This window comes from Mangifera indica, chromosome 13, assembly GCF_011075055.1.
Source record: "Mangifera indica cultivar Alphonso chromosome 13, CATAS_Mindica_2.1, whole genome shotgun sequence".
Lineage (NCBI taxonomy): Eukaryota > Viridiplantae > Streptophyta > Magnoliopsida > Sapindales > Anacardiaceae > Mangifera > Mangifera indica.
This window is the reverse complement of record NC_058149.1, coordinates 8,414,746-8,430,899: the sequence shown is the minus strand read 5'-3', so window position 1 is coordinate 8,430,899 and position 16,154 is coordinate 8,414,746. Positions and strand designations below refer to the sequence as shown.

The 16,154-nt window shown below is 31.8% G+C and overlaps 2 protein-coding genes and 1 non-coding gene across 5 annotated transcripts; 1 reads left to right on the top strand and 2 right to left on the bottom strand.

Annotated features, from left to right (window-relative positions):
* Window positions 1-1,544: 1,544 nt before the first annotated feature.
* Window positions 1,545-1,618, bottom strand: TRNAR-UCG. Its single transcript has one exon. It is a non-coding gene; the product is annotated as a tRNA-Arg (tRNA).
* Window positions 1,619-1,722: 104 nt separating this feature from the next.
* Window positions 1,723-6,736, top strand: LOC123194837. Of its 3 annotated transcripts, none has more exons than XM_044608275.1 (3): window positions 1,723-1,852; window positions 3,788-4,146; window positions 4,446-6,736. In XM_044608275.1, the coding sequence occupies exons 2-3, from the start codon at window positions 3,800-3,802 to the stop codon at window positions 6,589-6,591; spliced, it is 2,493 nt and encodes an 830-aa protein (XP_044464210.1). In that variant the 5' UTR covers window positions 1,723-1,852; window positions 3,788-3,799; the 3' UTR covers window positions 6,592-6,736. The 3 variants fall into 3 exon arrangements, with proteins under 3 accessions (XP_044464210.1, XP_044464209.1, XP_044464211.1); XM_044608274.1 differs by lacking the exon at window positions 1,723-1,852 and adding an exon at window positions 1,925-2,201; XM_044608276.1 differs by lacking the exon at window positions 1,723-1,852 and adding an exon at window positions 1,926-2,164.
* A 2,929-nt stretch (window positions 6,737-9,665) lies between these two features.
* On the bottom strand, window positions 9,666-11,375 carry LOC123194157 (probable disease resistance protein At1g61190). Its single transcript, XM_044607317.1, has 5 exons — window positions 10,730-11,375; window positions 10,525-10,592; window positions 10,367-10,477; window positions 10,076-10,159; window positions 9,666-9,992 (listed from the first exon to the last, which is right to left on the bottom strand). Exons 1-5 carry the CDS (start codon window positions 11,373-11,375, stop codon window positions 9,666-9,668), a joined length of 1,236 nt encoding a protein of 411 aa, XP_044463252.1.
* Between the last annotated feature and the right edge of the window lie 4,779 nt (window positions 11,376-16,154).

Here is a 16,154-nt window from a genome sequence, read left to right as displayed (position 1 = left end):
CCATTATAATTATCTAACATTTTATATAATACTCTCATATGTTATTTTGCATGGAAATGCATCCATTTACTCATAACATATCATTTAAAATCGGTTTACAATGTCTAATATAAAAAAACCCCCATATTTTCTAATATTTCATTTAACCTCCTATAATTATCTAACATTTCATTTAACACTCTCGTATGTTGTCTTGTATCAAAATGCATCTATCTATTCTTAAAATTTCATTTAAAACGTTCTCACAATGTTTAATATCAAAACACCCCTCATATTTTTTTAATATTTCATTTACCCCCCCATAATTATGCGACATTTCATATAACATCCTCACATGTTGTTTTCTATGGAAATGTATCTATCAACTTTTAACATATTATTTAAACCCAGCGTACAATGTTTAATATCAAAATATCCCTCATATTTTTCTAACATTCCTATTAACTCTCTATAATTATCTAATATTACATATAAAACTCTAATATATTGTCTTGTATATAAATGCATTTATCTATTCATAATATATTATTTACAACTAGTTTACAATATTTAATATCAAAAAATCTCTTATATTTTTCTAAAATTTTATTTAACCCCTATAATTATCTAACATTTCACTTAACATTTTGTATAATGTCTTATATCAAAATGCATCTATCTATTTTTAACATTTTATTTAAAACGTTCTTATAATGTTTAATATCAAAATACCCCTCATATTTTTCTAACATTTCATTTACCCTCATAATTATCTAACATTTCATTTAATACCTTTGCATATTGTCTTGTTTCAAAATGCATCTATTTATTCTTACAATGTTATTTAAATTCTTCTTATATTGTGTAATATCAAAATGAGCTCCATATTTTTTTAACTTTTATTTAACCCCTAAATTATTATGAAATATCCAAATGCCCCCTTTATATGACATATGAACTAGATTTAATAAATAAAATTAAGTTTTGAGTTAAGATTCGTATAAATACTTTTTTCTCACGGACTGACTTTTTTCAGCTTGAATTTAGAAATACAGACTTCTTCCTTTCGAACAACTTGTAGTAATTGACATTAAGTAAAAATGAGAGTGAAAGTAAATGTTGGAGTGATATGAGAAGTGTATATAATGAGAGTGAGATTGAAATGGTTTATATAAATGTAGTGAAAGGTAGTTTTGATATTTTAAAAAATATTTAGGGCATTTTTATTTAAAAATAGAAAAAATGAGTATTTTTGCTTAACAAAAAAGAAAAATGGATATTTAATTTAATTTCCCATTAATTAAAGGTAGGAAGAAAGCATAGAATTTAAAATTAAGTTTTGAGTGATATAAAAAGTATATGTAATGAAAGTGAAAATAAGAAAATTTATATAGATATAGTAAAAGGTAGTTTTAGAAATTATTTAAGATATTTTTATTTAAAAATAAAAAATATGGATATTTAATTTAATTTCCCGTTTATTAAAGTTAGGAAGAAAGCGTAGAATCTAAAAATTTCCCCTTGATCAACAAATCAGTAGGTTAACAACTTGGTTGAAAAATATTCGACCACAGTGGGAGTCGAACCCACGACCTTTTGATCCGAAGTCAAACGCGCTAATCCACTGCGCTATGCGGTCATCTTCGAAGGGTTTTAAAATACCTAATTATAAAATATTTAACAAAAAGGAAAAGAAAACCCTCTAACATTATTTTGCATACTCCCACAGCCCCAATCTCCAGAAATCGTTTATGAAAACACCCATTTCGTTATAGCTTTGATAGTTGACTCGCTTTCCCCAAATTTCTAAACGCCCCCACATCTAGGGTTTCCTTCCCCCTCCAAGCCCCCACCCCCTAATCCCCACCCACAGGTATGTTTTCCTCTCTTTCCTCTCTTTTACTATTTATCTACCCTCCTTTCTCTCTTTTTTTTTTTATTATTATTAATTTTCTTTTCCACATGCAAATGCTTATCTTTTTAACACTGTTTGTTTCTTCTTAATTCGTTCAATATACTTAACAATGTGATCCATGCTTTTACTTTCTTCTCATTTTTTTAACTATGGATTAAACGTTATTGTTTTAGCGTCTCCATCTTTGATGGGTTTCCTGTTCAAGGATCATGAGCCGTGGCTTTGGTTGACTCCACAGTGTTTACTGTTTTTTTTTCTTTCTGACCTCCGGTTTGCTATTTCCTCTCGTTCTTTATGGAAATTGAATGTATGAATTTTTGTTGCTAGATCTAGTATTCAAACTTCTGTTTTGTTTTGTTTTGCATAAAAGTGATGTTATTGGAGGATAATTTCTGTAATATGATCATCATATCTGTATTGTAGCCAGCCCGTTATACTATGTGATCTTTGTGTTGTTCTATTCTTTTATGTGCCGGTGCTTTTTATGCAGTTTAATGCTAAGTTACATCTGTTTATATCTCCAGATTGTTTAATGGGTTCAACGAATGCATGATTAAAACTCAATTGCATGTTAAGAATCATTGACTACATTATACAATAATATAAGGGCGCTTGGCAGCGTTAATTGATGGTTGGCCTTTATACATAGTGCTGTTAATCAACAACACTTTCCTTGTTTTGCTAACAATGTTATTCGTTGGATGTAAACTTGTTTGTTTATTTGTATGGTTAGGGTACCTTTTTTTTCTTTTCCTTAAATTGATTATTTGACTGCATAGTTGTTAAAAGCTCGCGTTAAGCACTCTTAAGCAAGAGGCTCCTCAAGGCAGTAGGTCCACCACTTCTAGACATGCAAGGCAAGCAAGAGTCTTGAAGCATAGCTTAAGCACACTTTTATTGCACTTTATAAGAAGTTAAAAGCGTGCTTTTAAACCAAAATCTTTTTTCTTTTTTAAAGTCTAACATTAAGTTGATATCTAAGGATAAAAAAGTCTTAGAATACAAGTTCTCTGATGAAAAAGAATGTTTTGATGAAGAAATGAATGAAATCGGAGATGAAAAATTTGATGATGAGGAAGAACATGTGACCTTCGATAATGAAGATGAAAATTTGGATATCAATTAAAATACATGTTTGATAAAAGTTTATGTAGGTTGAAGAGTTTTTATATTTGTGCATGTTTTATTATAAACATTTATATTTGTTTTTATATTATGCTTTGGTATTTGAGTGATTAGTCTCAATTAATTTTATTTTTGTTATTGCTTTTGGTCCAAAAGCAACAACTTCACATCGCTTTGTTTGCTTAAGCGATGGGATCCCTCATCGCTTTTAGACGCTTTTCGCCTTTAACAAGTAGGTTTGACTGAATTTTGTCCACAATGATGTGAAATTATGATACGATTTTCCTTGTTATTATCTTCAGCTGTGTTAAGGTCTGTTGTCTAGTTTTATGATGTGAATCTTGGTATTACTGTGTTACAGGGGAGAGATTATTTAGTCCTTAGCCTTCTGTTTGTGAGGAAGTGGATGATTTTTAAAATGTTAATGATATGTCATCATTAGCTTTTGGTAGCTTGGATCATAAAATTTTTAAGTAATATATATAGTTGATGTCCTCTGGAACTTGAATTGTCTTGTGAAATAAATGTGAACATTCCCTAGAACTCCATTTCTGGACAATTCTTTTGTAACAATCATGATTGCATTTCCGCTTTTTTTCATATGCTTTTACGCTATCATAATCATCCTTGTTATAATCAAAATGCAAAACAAGTTTTGTCCCAAAATCAGTTCCAAGTATAAATATAAAATCTTTTGAGACTGGAGGATATATGATCTGTCTTTTCTGTATAACATGTATGTCGTTTGGTTGTCTGTATGACCTTCAGGAGTTGTTGGCAATGGTGAAAGGGAAGCTTATACTAATCTGCCTGTCTGGTGGCCAATTCATAACCAAGGATGATGGTTCATTGTCATATGATGGAGGGGAGGCAAATGCCATTACCATTTATCCCGAAACAGCTTTTGATGATCTGATGCTAAAATTAGCTGAACTTTTGAGCTTTGATCATAAATCCTTGTCTGTTAAGTATTTTCTTCCAGGAAATAGGCGAACACTTATCACTTTATCAAATGACAGAGATTTAAAAAGGATGTATGATTTTCATGAGGATGCAGTGACTGCAGATGTTTTTGTCACAGGGAAAGTAGGTTTTCAGCGTGAAGTCTTAGCCTTATCTGGTGACAGGTATATATCCATTTCTCATATCCGTAGGAAGTATAGTGTCTTACTTAATCTTTTGGACAGTTCATTTGTTTGCTATTTTGAAATGCATTGGTCCATTAATTATGCTGTAGAGGAGGTGATCTATCATGGTTTCAATGAACAACCAGGGTATTGCTAAAACTGCACTTGCTTTATGGTGGAAAAATGAGAGCGCATTTCAGTATTTGTTATTTTGCCCAGTGATTGATAAAATATGCGGGTGACTGCAGGGAGTGTGAAAATGTTTCTGGCATTGACTAACATTTTTTTATCGCTTGCAGGGACAAAGGGATAATACTGGCTGAAACAGTGCCTGCCTATACTGGATCTCAAGCTGCTGCAACTACTAAGGCTCCTGCATCAACATCTGATGCCTTTACCAACTCTGATGGACCTAGTGGTGCTAATCTTTCTCCAGATAGTCCTGCCAGCAGTCCAATTAGACTCGATATCAGTTCTACCCCTGCTGATACTGTTAAGAAGCGGAGGCGTATTGCATCCCAGCAAAAGGATGCTGGCTCTGAAAATGTTGGTAAAAGAAGTAAAAGTGTATCTCGGAGAAATTATGTTCAAAAGCATGATCTCTCTGCAGTAGATGATAACATGGATCAGCAACAGGATTATGATTCCCTGGTAGATGTTTCTGTTTTTCCTGTTAACTCTATTTTATCACCCGAAAATTTGGTGGCAGCTTGGAAAGATGGTATAACTGGTGTAGGTCAGGAATTCAGCAGCGTGCATGAGTTTCGTGATGCATTGCATAAATATGCAATTGCACATAATTTTAAGTATAGGTTAAAAAAGAATGAGAAAGGTCGTGCTAGTGGAACATGTGCTGTTGAAGGTTGTTCTTGGAGGATTTATGCATCTTGGGTCCCTTCTGAAGAAGTGTTCAAGATAAAAAAGATGAATAAAACACATACATGTGGAGGAGAATCTAGGAAGGCTGCTCAACCAACTAGAAGTTGGTTGGTGGGTATCATAAAGGACAAATTACTTCAGAACCCACATTGCAAAACGAAGGAAATTACTGAGAGCATTCATCGAGATTTTGGGATTGAACTAAACTATACCCAAGTATGGCGCGGGGTATTAGGTGCCAGAGAGCGGCTTCAAGGTTCATACAAAGAGGCATATAATCAATTGCCTTGGTTTTGTGATAAGCTGTTGGAAGCAAACCCAGATAGTTTTGTGGAGCTTTCCGTTGGTGATGACAAAAGATTTCAGAACCTCTTTGTATCCTTTCAATCCTCAATACACGGTTTTCAAAATGGCTGTCGCCCACTTCTTTTCCTTGACTGTACATCATTAAAATCAAAACATCATGAGACCTTATTTACAGCTACTGCAGTTGATGGGAATGATGGTGCTTTTCCAGTTGCCTTTGCTATAGTGGATACTGAGAATGACGACAAGTGGCATTGGTTTCTGGAGCGGTTGAGATCTGCGGTTTCAACTTCTCAACCCATAACCTTTGTCACTGATAAACAGAAGGGGTTGATGAAGCCTGTGCTTGACGTATTTGAAAATGCGCACCATGGTTACTCTATATTCCACCTTTTAGATGAGTTCATGATAAATTTGAAGGGTCCATTCCGTGGACAGGGGAAGAATGCTTTGCCTGTCAATTTTTTGGCTGCTGCCCAAACAGCCAGGATTGATGTTTTCAGGAATTCATTGGAGCAAATTAAATGTGTTTCTTCAGGTGCTTATGAGTGGCTCATTCAGATTGAACCAGAGTATTGGACAAATGCAATTTTTAAGGGTGAGACTTATCATCAAATTACATTTGATGTTGCAGAGTCATATGCTAATTGGATAGAGGAAGTGCGGGAACAACCACTCATAAAGAAATTAGAGACAATTCTGGGTAAGATGATAGAGTTGATGAATAATCGTCTACTTGAATCTAGCGAGTGGTCTACTAAACTTACTCCAGTTAAAGAGGAAAAATTGATGGAAGAAACTTATAAATCGAGATTATTAAAAGTATTGTTTTCATCTGAAATGTTATTTGAGGTCCAGAATGACTCCACAAATGTTGTTGATATGGAAAAACAAAGCTGCAGTTGTCTGGAGTGGAAAGTAACGGGGCTTCCTTGTCAACATGCTATTGCTGTTTTCAATGTCACAGAAAGGAATGTGTATGATTATTGTTCAAGATACTTCACTGTTGATATGTATCATGTGGCATACTCCAAGTCAATTAACCCCATAGCAGGCCTTGTCAACCCTTGGCAAGAAGGGAATTCTAAGTCAGCTAAAGCTATGTTGGAGGATCCAGATGTACTTCCACCTTCAGCAACAAAATCATCGAGCCAGCAGAAGAGGAAGCGAAACAGAGATGGATTGATAGAAAGAACTGTGACTTGCACCAGATGCCTGGGAGTAGGGCATAATAAAGTTTCATGCAAAGAGGTTGTGTAGGACCTTTGCGAGTCCCAATCTGTGTTATGTGTATTATATGGTAGGATTGCTCTCTTGTTTATGTGGTTGGCCATGCCTGCACCTGTAAGTGTGTTGTACCCTTTGTATTTATGTTTTATGCCAGATTAGCTAGACATTCTTTAAACGTGGTTTCAGTTTGTGTCAGTTTTAATTTGATGTGTTCAAGTTTATATGTAGACGGCAACTGGCGGCTATTAGAAAATTAATTATGGCGAGTTTTAAAAGCTAAAATTAACGCTTGCACATTATATTTGGGGAAATTAATTACCTGAGCCATTAAACCCAATTACCGCTTCAGATCACATTTGAGGAAATTAATTAATTACTTTGGCACAACACCCCCCTCGCTCCTTCTCTTTTTTCATTATACTATTTTGGTCAAGAGAACCCTAGCCTTTCTAAACTGTTTTCTTTTGGGGTGGACGTGAGCAGAGTTGAATCTGAGCACCCTTTATCTCTAGTTCGTTTCAAGTAAAAAATAATTGGGTTTGAGTTCCATGAGCCAACGTTACGGATAGTTCAAATTTGATTTGAATAAAAATTATTCAATTTAAATTCAATTTGAATTTGATTTGAATTTATAGTTTAAATTTATAATTTGAATATGTCGTTTAGATTTATAGTTTGAATTCGTGATTTATTGATAAAATGAGGTCGTTTAATAATTACTTAACACAATGCAAATCAAATCACAAGCCGAATTCAAACTAAACAAATTTGAATCGTGTCGAGCTAGCTCAGTTCATCTCCAACACTAGTTTTCTTTGACAATTTCAACTAAAGGGTGTATAGTCCGATTAAGTGTAGTTTGAAAATTTTTTTCAGGCTAAACCAAAAAATGGTTTGAAAAATTTTCAAACCAAATTGAAAAAAATATAGTTTGAATTATGGTTTGAATTAATTAAAATCATTAACTTTTAAATATATATTATTTAATAAAATGAATTAAATTATAGATTTCTAGAATATAATATATGTAAAATAAAAATATAAAATATATATATATATACACACAATATACATGTAAAAAAATGACAAAATAAATATAAAAAAATAAGTTGTAGATTTAATTGTTTATTAAATTTTTTATCAAATATCGTTATATGTATTAAAAAAATACGGTTTACAGTTTGGTTTGGTTTGAAGACCATCCAAACTGAAAAAAAAAAAGTTTAGAAAATTTTCAAATCAAATAAAACTATTTTACAAACCAAATTAAACAAAACAAAATAAAACTATAATTTTTAAGTGGTTCAATCTAATTTTATAGTTTAAACTGAATTATACACACCTCTAATTTTGACAAAAAATAACTTAAAATTGGAAAGGTATTACATCAAAATCATCTTAATACAAGTATATTGCTTGTTAGTTTATATCAAATATTCAAAACTTATATTCTAAGAGTTCATTATCATTATCAAGTGATCGAATTTTTTTTTTTTTGGGTTGTCTTTTTATTGTTTCAAACTTAAAGTATTTATAAGGTTGGCAGATTTACATCAAACTTATGTTAGATTGAAAGTAAACAAACTATTGTCATCAGATTGAAAGAAAACATAACCTATAATTTTGTTGTAAAGGGACCCTAATGATCTTTCTTATTATTAATTATTTGTAGTATGACATAGTTGACTAAGAAATAAATTACAATATAATTTTTTTTTTTTCTAGACGATAGCTCTATTGAATAAAGTACAACAAAATCAATCCCTAAACTATAGCTAACTTTACAAAGAAATAGATTGAATTGCACAAATAATTTAATTTCTAAATTAATGTGATTTCCCTAACTATTTGGAGTTGATTACTCAGCTTTTGTTAAAGCTAAATTATTGGCCTTTGATCATGGAGAGTGATTCTTGCTTATACCCACAACTCTCAATTTGGATTATGTGGATACCTTGGATCCATCTCAATTTGGATCAGAAGTGATCAACTTATTACATGTGGACAGATGGTCATATTGAAATGACTAATAACATCTTAAATGATATGTTGAGAGTTTATTGTTTAGATCATAAGACTGATTGGGTAAAGATGCTACCATTGGTAAAGTTTGTCTATAATAATAGTTATCAGACGACAATTCAGATAACATCTTATGAGATACTATATGATAAGAGATGTTGTTTTCCTCTACGCTAGGATGAGTTGGGTGAGAGAGATTCTTTAGTGCAATCACTTTGACTGGAGTTGACTCAAAGGATGATTAAACATGTCCAGTTGATTAGACAAAGAATGAGACATGCATAGGATAGACAAAAAAGTTATGTCGATTAGATATGTTTAGATCTAGAGTTCAGTGTGGATGATAGGATATTCATCAAAGTTTCCCCTTATAAGCACATTATGAGGTTTGGGAGAAATTGTAAGTTGACTCTTAGGTACATCGACTCAAATGAGATAATTGAGCAAATCAATAAGATAGCTTATAGGGTTGCGCTACTAGGGAGCATAGATCGTATCCATAACATGTTCCATATTTTGTTGCTAAATAAATATATTAGAGATCCTTTGCACGTGTTGAAGACCTAAGAGATTGAGCTAAAAGATGATTTGAGCTACTAAAAGAGATCGATGCAGATTGTAGATAGGAAGATCAAAAAGCACAGAAACCGATAATTACCTTTGTTTAATGTTCTTTGATGGAATCACAAAGTAGAAAATATTACTTGAGAGGTCAAACAAGACATGAGAGTTAGATATCTCGAGTTGTTCTATACAAATTCTGATAATAGAATTCCAAAAAGGGCAAGAATTATAACATCTATATGTATGTCTTAAGGGCAATTCTATCTATTTTCATACTTATATATGTTTATTTTCGATTGTGGCATATGATGGAATTAAAACTGAATAAAATATTAAAATTTTGAGCCGATGTATGAATGACATCATGTGTTTTCACAATCTTGTTATTATTACCTTTCAACAACAAACACTAAGCTTGGAGATAATCAATCAGTGACTTTACCCTACTCCTTCCGTCATCAATTGTGTAAACATTTTAAAACAAACCCAACCCCATACCATTTAACAGGAAGAAAGACTCATGTATCATTAAATAGAGCACAAAGTAGAAGTAGTGATTCTGTTTCTTCACTGTTCAACCGTTTGTAACTCAATTCAATAGTTGAGTATAAAGTGTTATCCATTTCTGGAACACATCTTGGATTAGAACTTTTTAACTGAAGTAGGGCATCCTTCCAAACAGAATCACTTTTACCTTTCAAAGCATTTGCAATTGCAAGTGGTAAACCTGCACATTTTTCAACTATTTCAGCTGCTATATGGCGTTTCTCTGATAAATCACCAACAATGTTCTCAAACAAACTCCTTGCATCATCAGCACCTAAAGGCTCAACTGATACATTCTTCTGAGTTTTCATTTGATTTAACACAACTAGTGTTCTAGCTGTTAACAATATTGTGCACCGCACTTAAGACTGATTTCCAAGACCTTTGTTTGAAGGAAACCATGTTCAGGCAGATTTGGCTTCAAAACATCCAATAAGAAGGCTGTCGCTTCACGGATCAGCTTCCTCTGAAGAAAAAGATCCGCAATGGTATTGTAATCAACTGGACAGCCTCCCTCGATTTGAGACATCATTAAGGCAAAATTAACAGCCCCTGAGGATCTGTACGGAGAATTGTTTGCAGAAGAAATAAAAATATGAAGCCCGTCGATAACAAATAAAAAATATGAAGCCCCTTAATATTGAACACTCTTACTCATATTGCATCAACATACCGGAGACAGATTGTGAATTCGTTGCAGACGGAACAGAAAAAATGGAAGAACTGATTCAGCCGTCAATGAAGATGAACTGGTTACGGTAAGAGCTGAGACGCCAAAGATGAACTGAGAACAGAAAAGACGGTAAAGATGGAAGAACAGAAAAGACGAACTGATTGAAGCCGGAGACGGTGAGAGCTGAGACGCACTATTTCACATTCAGCGTAAAACATTTGTACACCTATTTAATAGGAAGAAACGCGTTCCTAATTTTTAGAAATAACCGAAACGGACCCGAAACGTTTTGTACCCGTTTCGGGATGTCTCGGCCGTGTTTCTTTGTCTACTATTACAAGGATTCTCTTGGATTCTTTCAACCTGTGACATAATTAATCAGCTCTTCCATATAGACTCTCCTGGTCCCTAAATTCCATGCCCAATTGACCAGCAATGCAGCCTGAATTTGTTTAAGATCTGGAGTTTGTGTTACCTCAGCAATCACCTCCTCATCAAGTAATTTATCTTCCCTGGCTTTCCAAGCAACTTTTTTTACCAGCGTAGTTTTTCCCACACCACCCATCCCATGCACTCCAATCATATTAACAGTAGAATCCTTCAATGCATTAATGACATCCTGGAAATTGGAATCTCTTGAGACAAATTGTTTATACTCCTTACCGACAAATGTGGATTCCGTCCTCCTTAGAAAGGGTGGGTGGGAAATTCTACTGAATTTTCCATTTTCCAAGACCTTGGCGCCGGCCTCCATGACCTTCTCTGCTTCTTTGCTGAGCCTGAAACGTTTAATCAAATCAGGACACAACCCTTGGAAACAGCGCTTCTTTGCTTTATCTTCATCCTCAACAAGCTTTGTTACCCGCTCTATGAACTCTTCCAAGTCCTTCAGCCACTCAGTAACTGCATTATAAATCTCTTCACCTTGTCTTTCAGCCACTTTAACATCTTCTTCCACACCTTCTCGTCTACTTCTGAGCTCCTTAACTTGCTCCTTCAACTTCTTCATGTAGCTCTGGTACTTAAACACATAGGAAATCTGCTGACAGCACAATTCACACACCGTCTCTGTAACTTTCTGTGCAGCTTTGGACGCAGCAGCCAGTTCAGCCAATACGTATTTCTTGCAATTTACCTTTGTCTTCTTTTTTCGAAGTTAAGCCTCTGCCTAACTCTCAATGAACAAAATCCAGCGACGAGGAAACAGAAGACAAATTTTTTTTTTTGGGTTTAAAGACGTAACTCTAGCTAAGCAAATATAAAAGAGGAAAAGCTGAATGTCCAGGTCGGCCTTAGCACGGCCGGCAATTTTGGAACTCATACCAAGGCTTGCAAGTTAGGTAAATCGTGCGGGGCTTGTGGTTAAAGTGACATAAGACAGATATGGTGCACTTGTAATACTGTTTACAATATCGATTAGTTGATATGGTTTAACGGATAAATTAGATAAATAAAAATAATGCAACATTTTTCAATGAAAATTTAATTGAATTTTATTGATATTCTTGATAATTTGAAAATTAAGTGAATTATAAAACTCATGCATTTATAAAAATTTATTTTTTTTAAGTTCAAAAAACTTTAACATATAAGAATAACTAGTTTAACTAGAATATAAATTCTAATTAATTCCAAATTTTAGAAAATTAAAAATGTAGAAAATAACTTTAATAAACTATAACTAAAATTGAGTTTTTCTTAAATTAAAACGAAGGTATTGTATTATTAAGAAAACTAATATTAATAAAATACTCAATTAACTAAATTGGATTAAGAAATTTGTTTTAAACCAAACTCCACTTGAAAATTTTATTTAAACCAATCTTCACTTAATTAGGATTCTTTATTACACATGCTTATAGCTTCCTACATTCCATCATCATGCATAAATGTCATCACGTTGTATCGTCAAATAAGTTGTCACATTATAGTCATGTCATCCTTTTGTATTTTAATATATTGTTTTTTTTTATGTTTATAATATCATTCACAAAGATGACCAATAGTTGATAACATTAAATGGGTGAATAGATAAACAAAAACAATACGGTTGATAATATTAAATGGGTGAATGAATAAACAAAAACAATACTTAACAGTGTAATATTTCTTGAAGAAAACCCAAACAATTTTTTGATAATCTTGATAATTGATTATTAAATTACACAACTCATTTCTTTAAATAAACTTATTCTATAGACTAGACTAGGAAATTTAAACACTTCAAGGCAACTAGTCTAACTAGAATATAAACCTTAATTAATTTCATATTTTAGAAAACTAGAACTCTAAGAAATAACTTTAATTGACTGCAATTAAAATTGAGTTTTCGTAAACAAGAAAATCCTAAAAGCTTACCTATCAAAAAAAAGAAAATTCCTAAAAGCTTTTATTCTGAAATTAAAATAAGACCCTTAAACTATTAAGAAAACTAATATTAAGAAAATACTCGATTAACTAAATGAGACTAGAAAACTTGTTTTAAATCAAACTCCATATGGAAATTTGATTTAAATTAAACTTCATTTAACTACGAATCATTATTCTATGTGCATAAAGCGTCATATATAGCTCCGCATTATTGTGCACACACAATAATAAGAGTTGTGTCATATGGTATCAAATTGTGTAGGCATGTATAACAAACTCCTCTTCATGTGGTCAACCATCTCAAAACAAGACTCCGATACCATATGATACAAACCAAGAGTAGGAGGGTTAAGATATCGTTTAAAAGGACTATAAGAAATTGATATCGCTCAATGCATAATGGATAAACAAGAACCATTTTTAAGAGTGCAACATTTCTTATAGAAAACACAACTGAATTCATAGACTGAAAATTACAAATAAATATAAACATATATACTTATGTCACTAATAAATATATCATGTTCTACCAATGTATAAGCTTGTTGCAAATACATAAACCAAATAACATAAAAACTACCAATGAAGTAAGTTTTTGATTTAAATATGTTTATACACATATATAAAACTTTATGATGAAACTATCAAATTATATTCTATTTCTTGATTCTTATAGGTAGATTAAGAAAAATAATTTGTTATTTTCTCCTAACTAATCACATAAATATAAAAAAAATTTATATGAGGTAAAATTTATCGTATTTATAATGATTAATTACAGCTGATATCATATAACTATATGTAATCCCAATATACTTAATATTTAATTTTGATATAATAAAAAATATTATAACATTACTATAATCAATCAAAATTATAGTAACCACATGATATCTAATTTTGTGCATACATTTTTGAAGAAATTATTAAAATAATAATTTCATTGAATTATTAATTATGCATAAAATTAATTTATTTATATAATTAACACTACATAAATTAGATTAAAAACTAAAGTAATCTAATTTTAAAACCAATTATGATTAGCAAAATTTGTATCATATATATATTATTGACCAACCTTTTAGACAGACACCTGTTCAAGTCCCGCAAAATGCAAATATTTGCAAAAACTCAAAATAATCTTAAATTTTTATTAAATTAATTCCACCAACACATTCTCGAGATTGATATCTAGAAAGGAAGATTTGAAATGTCATCTGCTTAAACCAAAGGCAGACTACATGTTGTTTAAATAAAGCAATACAAAACGGCATGTCATCTGGAACAATTTCTATATACAAATTGCAAGAATAAATGACATGTCGGTTACTGTAGTCAAATGCATGACATGTCAGCTGGAAACTCATCCCTGATCTCTAACTAGGTCTTGTTACGGGTGTTCTATCTTCCCTATGATTCAATTTTCACAGTAATAATGTATGTGTCTTTCTTAAAATTGCTCATCCAGGGACCTAAAAATATTTGCTTAAATACATCCTCCCATTAATTAAGGATGAAAATTGAAGGGTGAGGAGGAGGAGATCCGAAACTACATTTACACCTTAATTAACTTATTAAAATGGTTACTAAATCAAAGAGAAACTGAAAGACGTGTTACCATGATTAAGAGCATCCAATCAAACGATTACACATCATTTGGAGATTTAATTGGTCAAGAATATAACAAAAGAGAGATAACCCTAGACTAGATCTTTAGTTTTTTTATATTGGTTTTTTAGTTTAATATATAATCTGATTTTATTCATCTATTTATTTTATTGCCAAATTTCAGTTTTCGAGTTGGTAGATAAAACTAGAATTAATATAATTCGGTTGTTAATATTCAATTCAATATATGTGAGAATGAGACTCTATTTATCATTATAATGCTTGTTCGGGTGATAGTGTGCACCATAAATGAAACTTGTAATCTAATGGTGTTGTCATGTCCTGTAATTGGAAACATCAGCATATCATCATGCTCACCCCAAAAACTTATTGAGGTCAACATATTCTTATGTTGTTACCATACCAATGGTTAAACTACGAATTAACAAAGTTAAGCCTAAATCGAATTACCCGTTAAATCATAATTATGTCGATTCAACCAATTAATCTGAATTTCATAACCAAGTTTCACATGGAAAAAAAATCCACAAACTCATAATCCTATTTTTGTTACATTTGTCATTATTGTTTCCTTTCTTGAAACTTAAGAGAAAAAGTTGCTATAAACTCTATGTACACTATGGTGTTTCACCATCTCTCAATCAATTGGTCCATTCGAATAAAATTGTATCCCATGGAGACGTGTAAACACCAATAGTGGACCTTTTTTTTTTTTGTAATGAGTGATGAATAGGTCTAATAACAGGTGAATCGGCATGGATATTGATCAGGTTAAAATAGGTGCATCGAAATCAAACATGAACTCGAACTAACCTTGCAGGTATGGATAGACCCAACCCATTTTAATTCTATTTTTAAAATTGTTTTAAATTCGCATAATTCTTAAATTATTTCCATTAATTACCAACAATAATTTACAAATAATGAACAACAAACAATGTTTATTCTAAGCACAACCAACTCTAATGATCAAGTTTAGTATTCTTTTGGTTGTGAAAAAATCATCGGGAGGAAAACTCAAAATTTTTCAAATTAATTTTCAGAGAAACCAAACAAAAAATTTATAAAAAAAAAACAAAGATTTCCAATAAAAAAGAGAGAAAGAAAGCTTGTCACATAATGACAATTTGCTCTCACAGCACTCCAAGATTTCTCAATCATTTCATTATCTTTTTCTTCTCAAAATTCAGAAAAATCAGAAATTTAAAAAAACTAAAGATCTTGGGTTAACTCTATCGCATACAAGATTAAAGACAACTTTTCAATCATTCATTATCTTGTCAAAAACCCCATATTTGAGAAATGAGAATATGAGATCATATGGGAACAAAATAAAAAAAAAAAAAAGGGAAATAAAAAAGAAAAAATTTTGAGTTGGCTGAAGAATGGTTTGGAACCGTATGGTACAAGAAAATGATAGGCTCGGAAGATTTTCTTACAACACCAAAAACAATTCAAGAAGCATATTTAACATACATTAATTTCTTTGAAGTTCTTTCTATGAGTTGGGAAAATAAAACTTTACTCATAATGTTTTTCCAAAAAAAATTAAGTCTTCTTTTATGAATATGAGCATTTTCCCCTTGCAAATTTTTAAGCTGGATAGGACAAAGCCAAGGCTTCATCTTTGATCTACCCATGTACACTCATATCCAAGATATTGTTCTAACCAAGTATATGCAATAGTAGACCTACCCATTAATAGCATTCATATTCTACCCTACCGATCAATAATAAATGATAATCTAACCTAAAAACTATTATACACAATTGACAAAAAGAGAAA

What these genes read in the sequence shown, in the direction of transcription:
- LOC123194837 (XM_044608274.1), top strand. Translation starts at nt 2,013, where the DNA reads ATGCTTTTACTTTCTTCTCATTTTTTTAACTATGGATTAAACGTTATT. An exon ending in GTTCTTTATGGAAATTGAAT is followed by an intron (nt 2,202 to 3,787) that starts GTATGAATTTTT and finishes TATGACCTTCAG; the next exon opens with GAGTTGTTGGCAATGGTGAA. An exon ending in TTAGCCTTATCTGGTGACAG is followed by an intron (nt 4,147 to 4,445) that starts GTATATATCCAT and finishes TATCGCTTGCAG; the next exon opens with GGACAAAGGGATAATACTGG.
- LOC123194157 (XM_044607317.1), bottom strand. Translation starts at nt 11,375, where the DNA reads ATGAAGAAGTTGAAGGAGCAAGTTAAGGAGCTCAGAAGTAGACGAGAA. An exon ending in ACCGTCTCCGGCTTCAATCA is followed by an intron (nt 10,478 to 10,524) that starts GTTCGTCTTTTC and finishes TTCTGTTCTCAG; the next exon opens with TTCATCTTTGGCGTCTCAGC. An exon ending in GAATTCACAATCTGTCTCCG is followed by an intron (nt 10,160 to 10,366) that starts GTATGTTGATGC and finishes CTTTTTCTTCAG; the next exon opens with AGGAAGCTGATCCGTGAAGC.